This window comes from Bos javanicus, chromosome Y (assembly GCF_032452875.1).
Source record: "Bos javanicus breed banteng chromosome Y, ARS-OSU_banteng_1.0, whole genome shotgun sequence".
In the NCBI taxonomy this organism is placed as follows: Eukaryota; Metazoa; Chordata; class Mammalia; order Artiodactyla; family Bovidae; genus Bos; species Bos javanicus.
In genome coordinates, this window is record NC_083898.1 from 740351 (window position 1) to 753612 (window position 13262).

The 13262-nt window shown below is 36.2% G+C and overlaps 1 protein-coding gene across 1 annotated transcript in view; it reads right to left on the bottom strand.

The window, feature by feature from the left end:
* LOC133243828 (lysine-specific demethylase 6A-like) overlaps positions 1–13262 on the bottom strand; it is a 185273-nt gene that overhangs the window by 130037 nt on the left and 41974 nt on the right. The window contains exon 4 of the mRNA XM_061410557.1: positions 6152–6201. Within this exon, the coding sequence (XP_061266541.1) occupies positions 6152–6201 (50 nt within the window). The remainder of the gene's footprint in view (positions 1–6151; positions 6202–13262) is intronic.

The window sequence follows — 13262 nt, forward strand, 5'->3', positions numbered from 1 at the left end:
CTATGCCGGCTAAATAAATGGAAGAGAGAGAAAGAATTCACTGTAAACACACTCATCTTACAACAAATATTACAAAAAAGTTCTAAAGAAATTTTTTAGGCTTTCAGTAAGCAACTATGTTTAAACCTTTGATTGTGTCAATCACAACAAACTGTGGAAAATTCTTAAAGAAATGGGACTAGCAGGCCACCTTACTTGCCTCCTGCAAAACCTGTATGCAAGTCAAGAAGCCACAATTAGAACCAGACATGGAAAAATGGACTGGTTTGAAATTGAGAAACTAGTATGTCAAGTTTGTATACTGTCAGCCTGCTTATTTAAATTCTATGCAGTGTACACCATACAAAATGCCAGGCTGGGTGAAGCACAAGCTGGAACTGAGAGTCATTTCCTAGACAGGTTGATAAGAAGTCTAGGGGTCCCCAAGTAGAGAGGAGTCTGGAATTCTTGAGGAAGAAAGGACAAACTTTTTTTCCCCTTCTCTACATTCCTTAGGATTATATAACAATAATGTATCCTGCCTGAGGACAGTCTCTGGATTAAACCTTCTGGCTAATTCTGTTATCTTAAAATGTAAATTATGGGAGTAGGTCTGATGAGGTCTTTACAACCTCCAGACATTATCTGGATTCAATGGAGAGAATATAACTTCATTGCTAACAATACCAAGGGGGTACTCTTTCTGCCCTCTTCTGATGCCTATGTCAGAAGCTTTCTCTATCTCCTTTATACTTTAATAAAACTTTATTACACAAAAGCTCTGAGCGATCAAGCCTCGTCTCTGGCCCTGGATTGAATTCTTCTCCTCCAGGGGCCAAAAATTCCGGTGTCTTCGCGTGATTCAACAACAACCTTTCAGAATCAAGACTGACACGAGAAATACTGATAATCTCAGATATGCAGATGACATCACCCTTATGGCAAAAAGTAAAAAAGGAACTAAACAGCCTCTTGATGAAGGTGAAAGAGGAGAGTGAAAAAGCTGGCTTAAAACTCAACAGTCAAACAAAGATCATGGCATCTGGTCCCATCACTTCAGGGCAAATAGATGGGGAAACAATGCAAAGAGTAATAGACTTTATTGTCTTGAGCTCCAAAATGGTGCAGATGGTGAACAATGGTTGCAGCTATGAAATTAAAAGATGCTTGCTCCTTAGAAGAAAAGTTATGTCACTACTAGAAGTGTATTAAAAAGCAGAGACATTACTTTGCCAACAAAGGTCCAGCTAGTCAAAGCTATGGTTCTTTCAGTGCTTAGGTACAGATGTGAGAGTTGGAGAGAAATAAGACTGAGCATGGAAGTGCTTTATTTCTGAACTGTGGTGCTGGAGAAACCTCTGTAGAGTTCCTTGAACAGCAAGGAGATCAAATCAGTTAATCCTAAAGAAAATCAACCCTGAATATTCACTACAAGGACTGATGCTGAAGCCCCAATACTCTGGCCACCTGATAGGAAGAGCCAACTCATTAGAAAAGACCCTGATGCTGTGGAAGATGGAAGTCAGAAGAAGACAACAGAGGACAAAGTGGTTGGATGGCATCACAGCTCAATGGACATGAGTTTGAGCAAGCTCCAGGAAATTGTGAAGGACAGGGAGCTTGGTGTGCTGTAGTCCATGGGGCTGGAAAGAGTCTGACACAACTGAGTGACTAAACAACAACAAACTGCACATATCACTTTTTCAAAGACAAAAAGGATGTAATTACCTATAATTATACAGGTACAGTACATGCAGATTGCAATTTTTTCCCTCCATTATGTCTAACTAATTTAAAAACTGTTTAAGCACTCTGCATATAACTGTATTAAGTCAAAAATATACGGTAATAAATTATTCTTAATGACAGAACAAATCAATTAAGTGGAATACAGATAACACTCCAGATGGTAAGTCAAATATCCAAGAAAAAAATCGAGAAACAAAAATGAGAACTTAAAAGGCTAAAATATAAAAGCTGAACATACATTTTTACAGCTCAACAAGTTACATAAATTAATATTATAACTATGTACTTGGACTGCAAGGAGATCCAACCAATCCATCCTAAAGGATCAGCCCTGGGATTTCTTTGGAAGGACTGATGCTGAGGCTGAAACTCCGATACTTTGGCCACCTCATGCCAAGAGTTGACTCACTGGAAAAGACCCTGTTGGGACAGATTGGGGGCAGGAGAAGAAGGGGACAACAGAGGATGTGATGGCTGGATGGCATCACCGACTCAACATACATGAGTCTGGGTGAACTCCAGGAGGTGGTAATGGACAGGGAGGCCTAGCGTGCTGCAATTCTGGGGTCGCAGAGACGGACACGACTGAGTGACTGAACTGAACTGATGTACTGTTATATAACTTTCTCACAACACAAATAAATTGTTGAAGCTGCAACAAATAAAAGAACAGGGTACATAAAGCTCTATAAGAGTACTCTTTCTTTATCTCACAGGAACTAGAGTAATATAAATTCAAATAAATTCATTAATGAGCACATTTCAAGTAATAGGGCAAACACTGAGAAAGTAACACACTAATGAAAAATATGAATAAATTAGGCTATATTTTAAAAATCTGCTTTATGCAGTAAAGTAAGAATAGAAGAAAAAGACAATGGTTAATGGCTCAACGATAAAGAATCCACCTGAAAATGCAGGACATGCAGGTTTGATCACTGATCCAGAAAGATCCCATAAGCCACTAAGTATGCATCACAACTACTGAGCCTGTGCTCTAGAGCCCTGGAGCTGCAGCTACTAAGTACATAAGCCCTAGAGCCTGTGCTTCGCAACAAGAGAAGCCACCACAATAAGAAGCCCATGTACCACAGAAAAGAGTAGCTCCTGCTTGCTGCAACTAGGGAAAGCCTATAAAAAACAAATACTAAGCACAGTCAAAATAAATTTAAAAATTATTTAAAATTTTTTAAAAAGTAATAAAAATTACTTTAAAAATTAGTTGTTTTTCAAGTACAATGGCAGATGTATAAAATAGTAACATTAAACAAAACCGGATTAAATAATCAGAATGCACAAATTATCAGATTTAATGAAATTAAAAGATCCAACCATATATTCTCTTTAGGAGGCATTCTTTAGATTCAAAAATATAGACTCCATAAACAGAAAAGATGAAAAACAAAACATCATGAAAACAATAATTATAAAAGTTATGGAATGGCTATACTAGTATTAAACAAAATTCTTCAAAATGAAAAGAATGTTAATAGAAATAAAGGAGGATATGAAAGAATTAATCTCTGTATTTTAAATCCAAAAGTTGTTAAGAAGGTAAATCTTAAATGTTCTCAAGACAAAAAGAAATGGTAATCAGGTTACATGACGGACATATTGGTTAATGCTACAGTGTTAAATGCTTTGCTATAAAGGCATCACACTAACACACCATACATCTTAGACAAACAGCATTACACATACTTTAAAGTTCAAAAATTTTGTCAATTTTATCTCCAAAAATTTTAGGTCAGTTATATCTCCAAATATATAGCAACTCTAAAGACACTTGTGCTGAACAAAATATGACACAAAACCTATAAAAATGACCCCAAAATAAGCAAATCATCAAAACCTGGAGTCTTCAATCTCATTCAATACAGACAGTACAGTGAGAAAGAAGATAAAATAGATAACTCAAAACTTATAACCCATCAAACTTAACACGTATTTAAAGACTATTTCAAGTAAAAAAAGAATATATATATTCCTTTCATGCAAATTAAACATTCCCCAAGATAGAGTAAATGGTATGCTGCAAACGAAATCCGAGTAAAAACAAGAGTTGAAATAATATAAGACATATTCTTTGATTTTTTTTAAATATTGGAAAAAATTTAGAAATTAACCAATATATCCTGAATAATTAATAAATCAAACTATGATTAAAATAAATAGTATGTAAAGTGTGGTGTATGCTTTGTCACTCAGTCCTGTCCAACTCTTTGCAACCCCATGGACAGTAGCATATCATATCAGGCTCCTCTGTTCATGGGATTTCCCAGGCAAGAATGCCCTCCTCCAGGGCATCTTCCCAACTCAGGGATTAAACCTAGATCTCATGTACAGAAAGCAGATTCTTTACTGTCTGAGCCAGCAAGAAAGCCCATGAATACTGGAGTAAAGTATGGTACCAACACAGGAACAGTCTTAAACAGAAGTAAAATTCTAGAAATAAACCAAACATTTGCAGGCAAGAAACTTGTGACTATGGTATCAAGACCACTGTTGAGGAAACAATTTTCTTTCTAAAAAAATACTACTGTTAGGACAAGCAGCAATTAATTAAGTTGAAACCTTACTTCATATCATACAAAAATAAATTAATTAAAAATGATCAGGAAGCTAAAAGTAGGAGAGAAAACCTTATATGGATTTAGCCTTGAAAGAAATAATAAAGATAAATCTTTGTGACTTGCATGGTATTAAGCATGCTGGACAAACAAATGAAGAAAAATAATACATGGGAATTTACTACTAAAAACTTTTGTGCCTCAAAGAGGCACATGTTCTATTAAACATGAAAAAATAACCCAGATAATGAGAAAACCTCAGCAATTCAACTAGATACAGAAATAACACTGAAACTTACTTTTAAGGAGCAAAGAATTTAAACAGATTTAAACAACAAACAAAAAGATTTTCAAATATTACTAGTTATGAGGGTAATGAAAACCAAAACTAAAGTGAGAAACCATTTTATACCCATTAGGATGGTGGAATTTAGAAAAGACAGAACAAGTACTGGCAAGAATAAGAAAATGAGTTCTTCCTACACTGACTATCAGAATGTAATATAGTATAATAACTCTAAGTCAAGTCAACATATCATCAAAAAGTTAAAAGCACAGCTAATTCAATTCTGAGGTATATTTCCAAAAAGAATGAAAATATGTCTTCAAACAAAGAAATGGATATGAATGGTCACAGCAGTATGATTCATTATAACCTAGGAGGAAAGATAGCAGAAGGCCATCAACAGATAATGGAATAAAGAAAATGAACATTGATAAACTGTAAGTTATAGTCCTAAAAAGGAATGAAATACTAACAACACGTGCAACCACAGAGATAAACCTTGAAAACATCTATTTTTAAAAGTCATTCCAGACTAGACAAACATATAGAATACAAAGTAAATGAACAATTTCTTTGGACAGGGATCATGGGGTTTGGGAGAGAGAATAAATGGTCTTATTTTTGTATGCTAAAAATATTTTAAACATTCTAAAATTCATTGTGGTAAAGGATACATGAACTTTGTCAATATACTAAAAATCATTAAACTGTACCATTCACATGGGTGTTTTACAGTAAATGAATCCTACTTCTTTAATACTATTACCAAAAATAGAGTAATAGTGAATCTAAATAAACTTATGCAAATGTTTTCAGATTAAATAAACCTTTTAACTGTGTCTTTTTACTCCAAGTACTTCCTAAAAGCCAGGAACACTTTTACTTACACTTAGGATCAACATATGAGTTTTCAAAGTCTTTGGGTAATCTAAAATTTCCCTTCCAGGCAACAAAACATTATTTATAACTAATCCCTATAATAATTATATGATATTATAGGTTATAACCCATTACAAGACATATTTGCTTTGTGACACAGAATAATGACACATATTGCTGAGAAGCAATCTACCTGCTATCAGTGTCACACTGGAAAGTACACATGCATTCAAACATTAATCTGCTAACTAGTTTGACTTTATTGTGTAAGATAACATAGTGGGTACTTCATTCTTAAACATAATTCTCACTTAGACTTTCTAAAATGGATGGCTTTAATTCTGCTCAGAGATCTAATCATAGACAAACTATACCAACAAATGATTCTTAGTTTTCACAGCCTAATGCAGCAATCTTCAGAATCACCACCATCAACCCTTCAAGTATTTCCAGTTACAAACTTAAAAAGTTTTTTTTTAAGCTTGATACTTTAAATTTTGTTTATTAAAGTATCATGTAGAATGTCTTTTTAATTAGTCAGAAATGTACTAAGAACACTACCTTCACACAAAACAGCTGGCACAAAATAATACCTTTCTCTCCTACCACATTTCCTACTTAACATTAGTATAGTTAATGATTTGCCCCAAAATAAGAAAACAAAATTGGCATTCAAATGTATACAAACCTTCCAGTAGTCAGATTGCAAACTGTAGTATCTCTGATATGCAGATAATGCTGAAAAAGGAAAAATAATTAGTCAAATTACATCCTATTCAAAAATTCATAACACAGATATTAATATTTTAATATAAACTGCCCATCAGTCCTGCCTCTCAGCAAAACAGGGACTATTAAAAACAGTAAATCTTTAAGGTTTATGCCCTACCAACTTAATCATCTACAGAAATAAATTATAATAGAAAAAATTATCTACAGGAGATCAAGTATATAAACAATTATCAAACAAGATCCTTGCACTTAAATGTAAAAATCTACTTTTTAAAGCTCCACCTCTTTTAAAAAAATTATGTACATATTCATTTATTTATTGCTGTGCTGGCTCTTCATTTCTGCATAGGCTTTTCTCTTAGTTTCAAAGGCAGGGGCTACTCTCTAGTTGCTGTATGTGGGTTTCTCATTCCAGTGGCTTCTCTTGCTGTGGAGTACGGGCTATAGAGCTCATGGGCTTCATTAGGTGCAGTTCTCAGGCTGCAGTGCACAGGCTCAACAGCTGTGGCACATGGCCTTAACTGCCCCAAGGCATGTGAGATCTGTCCAGATCAGCAATTGAAACTGTGTGCCTTGCACTGGCACGGTATTCTTTATCACTGAGTCACCAAGGAAGCCCAAACAAATATAAAATCTTGACAATTTAATTCACTTGATTTCCTTCATTAGTCAAGTCTCATAGAAAGTTTCTAAGACTGTTTTTACATATATAATGAATTTTCTCAAAATGCATCACTTTTCAGAAAAATAAAACCACAGCTCTAACAAACTCTTGTTTCTGGTGCTTCCCTTCAAAGAATCAACATTATCTTGAGCTACTAGCTTCAATTTCATTCCAAGATGGCTATTCCCATGCTCTCTAAATCATCTGAAGGCATTAAAAGGCTGGAATGACATAAAAAAAGGCTCTTGTCTGCCTAAAAAGGGGCTTATATAAGGTAAAAAGGGGCTTATATAAGGTAAAAAGGTCAATATGAAGTCACATAAGCATATTAGAGTTAGTGGGATAATTTTTAAAAACTAAAAACAGGAAACCGCATATTACTCCAGGGAAATAAAAATGTCTTTGATTCATTTGTTAAAGTTCCAAAGGGAGAATGTTTAGAATAAAATACAAGTAGGAAAGAAAACTGCCTTAAAGTCAAAGTAAAATGAGAATATTGAAGTAACAAAAGGAAGAACAGATTTTATATGGGTACGGTACCACTGAGAATTTCATATTTTGGACAAACATTTTTATGAATTTCAGATATCTTCCTTCCAGTCTCATAAACATTACTGAGTACCCTTTCATGAAAATAACTACACAGAGTTAAGGGGAAAAAAGTTTAATGAGGGAAACTTGCTTTTAGAAATATTATCATAAAGTTACAATAATTGGAATTTCAAAATAACCAAATGTATGTTTAAAAGACAATAGTATTTATGACAATCTTCTCATACACCACACTCCCATTTTAAGTCTCAAGAACAAAATGACTTAAAATGTTTGTTTTTACAACAAGAATTTAAAAGACTAAAGCTAACATAGGGTACGAGAGCAGTCATTAACTGAGAAAAATTACCCTAGAAACAAGGGTCAGGCTACAAAAGTTCACTGTAGTATGCCTGTAATCTGAAACATCCCTGGGCTCCTAGACAGAGGAGTAGCCCCACAACAATGTGCCACACAACACTGTGAGACTTATAGGGGCCCAATCAGATTCCCATAATGTCTGTCTGAGAAAAATCTCCACAAGCTTCTGAGAAAATAATGGAAAAAAGAACAATTTTTAAAAACTTTTTTCTTTGTATTGGGGTATAGCTGATTTACAAAATGATGTGTTCCTTTCAGGTGAACAGTGAAGGGACTCACCATCATACACAGGTTTCCATTCTCCCCCAATCTCTCCTTCCATTCAGGCTGTATATGATATTGAGCAGACTTACCTGCGCTGTACAGCAGGTCCTTGCTGGTTCTCGATTCTAAACACAGCAGTGTGTCCATGTCCATCCCAAACTCCCTGACTATCCCTTCCCCCATCCTTTCCCCCGGGGAACAATAAGGTTATTACAGAGTATTGAGCAGAGTTCCCTGTGCTGGACAGCAGGTCCTTGTTGGTTCTCCATGTTAAATGCAGCAGTGTGTCCATGTCCATCCCAGATTCCCTAACTATCCCTTCCCTCATCCTTCCACCTGGTAACAATAAGGTTATCAGAGTATTGAGCAGAGTTCAATGTGCAGAGTTAATTCTCTGTGCTGTATCATAGGTCCTTGCTAATTATGAAAAAGAAACAACTTTTTAAATAGCCAAGAGCATTCTGTCCTTCTTAACAACTGGGAAATTTAAAGTAGATATTCAACCCCAGGCCACTCCAATCATCCTATCTATTCTAGAGAGAAAAAAAACAACCAAGAAATTTTTATGTAGTTCACTTTACAAAGGCATAGACTAACTAAAAAGACTGAGACTGAGGACACTTTCCTCTATGCCAACGTCCTGTACACCATTAGTGAAGGCCTATTAACAGAGCTTCTTTATACCTGGAATACCAAGGTCAGATATCAAGAAAATATTACAAGTCACACACAACTCACATGAAAGAGGAAGAGAAGGAAGCAGAGAGAGAAGGAGCAGAAAGAGGAACAGCAAACATCAGAACCAGGTGTAACAATGATGCTGAAATGACCAGATCAGGGAATTTAAAGTGACTATGACTAATACATGAAGAATATCTAAACAATATATAAAAAGTGGACAGTAGACTAGAATGCTGAAACAATGTAAGTAGAGAACAGGAAGGACAACACTTTCAAGCAGAAATGTAAAAGATCAGAAACATTGTAAAAAAAGATTACAAGACGAGTAGGTGGTTGTATACTGCTGAAGAATGAATATCTGACATAGAGGACATATCAAAAAACAAAAAAAAGGGAACACTGAGGAGAAAAAAAGAAAAAAATTCACAGGGTTGTGGGACAATTAGAAAAGGTATAACTGTGTTACTAACAAAAGATAAAGAAATATGATACTATCAAATGATAAAGAGAGCATAGAAATTATTTGGAACAATGAATGAGAATTTCCCCAAAATTAATATAAGGCAATAAGCCATATATCCAGGAAGCATAAAGAATATCAAGCATGTAAAATGTCCACATCAAAAAACTACACTGAGGTATACTATTTTCAAACTGCAGAAAATTAAAGCTTTAAGATAAAAAAATATGGATAAGAAGGCTGATGTATCTTTTGTTCTGATCTTTTACTGTAATAACAGTATCTGTATTGACTGATGTTTTGAGAGGGGAAAGAGTAGCAACAGGAATGATGACAACAGAAACACTTTGGAAAAGGTAATTCAAACTTACCTTCAGTCACCAAAGACAATTACTGATATACATAAAGAAAAGGGAAAGTCAAGAGAACAAGATGCTTCAGAAACTGTTGATGAGGTTTTCGATGACATTAGAAAGATTTATGACAGAGAAAGTTAACTCTAATACTGAAGGGATCCTTTAAATCATAGTGCTCTGATAACTGATATCACAACCCCTTTTAAGGCAATTTTAATCTTTCATGATTACATCTCAACTGATGGCTGACAAGTATTGCTTGAGGTCCAGGTCAGCCTTGCTTTCCTGGTGACTCAGATGGTAAAGAACCCACCTGCCAAAAAAAGACACAGATGTATAGAACAGACTTTGGGACTCAGTGGGAGTGGGATAATTTGAGAGAGTAGCACTAAAACACATATATTACCATATGTGAAATAGAAGACCAGTGCAACTTTGATGCATGAAGCAGGGCACTCAAAGCTGGTGCTCTGAGACAACCCAAAGGGATGGGGTAGTGAGGGAGGTGGGAGAGAGGGTTCAGGATGCGGCGACCCATGTGCACCCACGGCAGATTCATGTTGATGTATGCCAAAACCACCACAATACTGTAAAGTAATTAGCCTCCAATTAAAATTAATTAATTAAAAAAAAAAGAACCCACCTGCCATGCAGAAGATGCAGGTTCAGTCCCTAAGTTGGGAAGATCCCCTAAAGGAGAACATGGCATCCCTCTCCAGTATCATGGGATCATAAAGAGTTGGTGATGACTGACAGACTAACACTTTTACATTTCCTTTTTTCAAGTATGTAGTAAAACAAATCAAATTTTTAATCTTTTTTTTTCGGGGGCGGGGGATGTCACAGGAGTAGACAGTGAATTTAAGTCTAACTTCATGTTAGTTATGGTGTTCATAAAACAAAGAAGGTACTAGGCACTTCTTGCTTTTATTCAAAATGAATATTCCTTTTATACTACATACATTCTGTAAGCAAAACTTTTTAGTATATGTGGGAGAAATATCAATAACCTCAGATATACAGATGACACCACCCTATGGCAGAAAGTGAAGAGGAACTAAAAAACCTCTTGATGAAAGTGAAAGTGGACAGTGAAAAAGTTGGCTTAAAGCTCAACATTCAGAAAACGAAGATCATGGCATCCGGTCGATCATTTCATGGGAAATGGGCAAACAGTGGAAACAGTGTCAGACTTTATTTTTCTGGGCTCCAAAATCACTGCAGATGGTGACTGCAGCCATTAAATTAAAAGATGCTTACTCCTTGGAAGGAAAGTTATGACCAACATAGATAGCATATTCAAAAGCAGAGACATTACATTGCCAACAAAGGTCTGTCTAGTTAAGGCTATGGTTTTTCCTGTGGTCATGTATGGATGTGAGAGTTGGACTGTGAAGAAGGCTGAGCGCCGAAGAACTGATGTTTTTGAACTGTTGTGTTGGAGAAGACTCCTGAGAGTCCCTTGGACTGCAAGGAGATCCAACCAGTCCATTCTGAAGGAGATCAGCCCTGGGATTTCTTTGGAAGGAATGATGCTAAAGCTGAAACTTCAATACTTTGGCCATCTCATGCGAAGAGCTGACTCATCGGAGACTCTGATGCTGGGAGGGATTGGGGGCAAGAGGAGAGGGGGACGACAGAGGATGAGATGGCTGGATGGCATCACTGACTCGATGGACGTGAGTCTCAGTGAACTCCGGGAGTTGGTGTTGGACAGGGAGGCCTGGCGTGCTGCGATTCATGGGGTCACAAAGAGTCGGAAATGACTGAGCGACTGACCTGATCTGATCTGATCTGATATCCCTTTAGTATCTACAACATGTTTGGATTAGGAATTCCTTATATCTGTTCTCCTACAAGTTTGTGAATTTGTGGGAAAATTACACAGGAACTTTCTGTGTAGTCAGTTCTTACACTGCACTTGGTAAACATGAATTTCTACAACTGTTTCAGTATTTATAACTGACCATTTCCTACAGAAAAGTATGAAAACTTAGCATCTGTTTTACCACAAAGTGGTGTGACACAGTAGTCTTTGCTTCTAGGAATTAGTATGGGAGCTCTGTGGTTCACAGCCTGGCAGAACTGTCACCCTTATCCTGACATAAATTTATTTAAAAGTTGATTATCCAATATTTTCCAGATTATATCATATTACATGGGGTTGGCCAAAAAAGTTTCTCTGGTTAAGTAAAAACAAAAAATCCATTTCTCAGGTTTACAAAGAACTTTATAGAACAATGTGTTCACTGTTTTGTTCCACTATCTTCAATCTTTCAGGCAACTTCAAAATTCCATCTTCCTAAAACTTTTTATCTTCTTGATCAAGGGACTGTTTCAGGGGCTTTTTTCATACCAAAGGGAATTCAAATTTTCTTCATTAAGAGAAATTTGTAAAAACAGAAATAAGTGGAAATCTGAATGTACAATGTCTGATGAACATGGTGGATGAATCAGAACTTTCCAGGCAAGCTGTGTTTGTGTCTGGTCATCCAACAACCATGCAGTCTTCCTGCAATCCTGATGGAAGATAATGCATTCTGTTGACTAATTCTGGATCCTTTTCATCAAGTGCTGCTTTCAGTTGATCTGACTGGGAACACCACTTGATGGAATTAATCATTTGATTTTCCAGAAGAGGTTCATAATAAAGGACTCTCTTCCAATTTCATCATATACACAACATCATTTTTACCAGAAGACCAACATTTGGTGTGATTGATCATGGTTCAGGTTTTTGTGATGTTTCAGTACAAAATTACAGGTGGAAATACAGTCAAGAGGGTTTTTTCACTTAACTTATGTGGAACTCAAACATCAAAGCAATTCACGTAAGCAAGCCTGTGCCAATGATTTTCAACAGTTGATTATGATACACTGAGTATGTTGGCTATTTCCTGTGGGGTATAATGCTGATTGTTCTCAACTAATGTCTTGGATTTGACCACTAGCAACTTCAACTGGTCTACCCAAATGTAGAGAATGGTCCAATAAGAAATCTCCAGTAAGAAACATCAAAAAACACTTTTGAGAAGTTTGATTATTAATAGCATCTTCCCCACACATTGCATGAATCTTTTGTGTTTCAGTTTCACTTTCTTCTTTCCTAAAATTATAAAGTGCTGGGAGCTGGTGAGGCATTCCACTCGTGACAAAGGTCATGAGGAAGGAGGCTCAGCATACGCAAAGGCAAGATCGAGCCTCAGGAGTCCCCCTGGATATTCTCGAGCATCTACCCCCAAAAAACCAGAGTCTGCCTACTTTATTGCTTTGTGCTCTCACCTCTGACTTTACTGGGGGCTGTCCCCTACCACCATCTCGCTCTCTCTGACAAAGAGTTAACTTACAGCTCCAATTAATAAAGTTCCTGGGCAACTAGGAGTGTTTAAATCCAAACCCCTCAGATGGCTCTCTAACTCACCTGACAAGTTTACCTGGACTCCTACAGCTATGTATACGATTGTTTACAGTCTCCCAGCCACGGGAAGCTAAAGATATTCAAATAGCTTAGAGCCTGTCAGAGAGTTAGAAACTGTCAGAATAAAACTAGTAAAAGATTTCATTGATGAGCCAATGCTTTTTGCCAAGTTTTCACATCCCCTGAATTGTATCCTTGAATATGTATTAATTAATATAGTTGGTATGTAGAAAAAATAAGTAGTGGCCTTGGTGTTAGTAACTTTAGACCCTTAAGGTAATAAATTCTTTCCTTTGCTGTAAACCCATTACA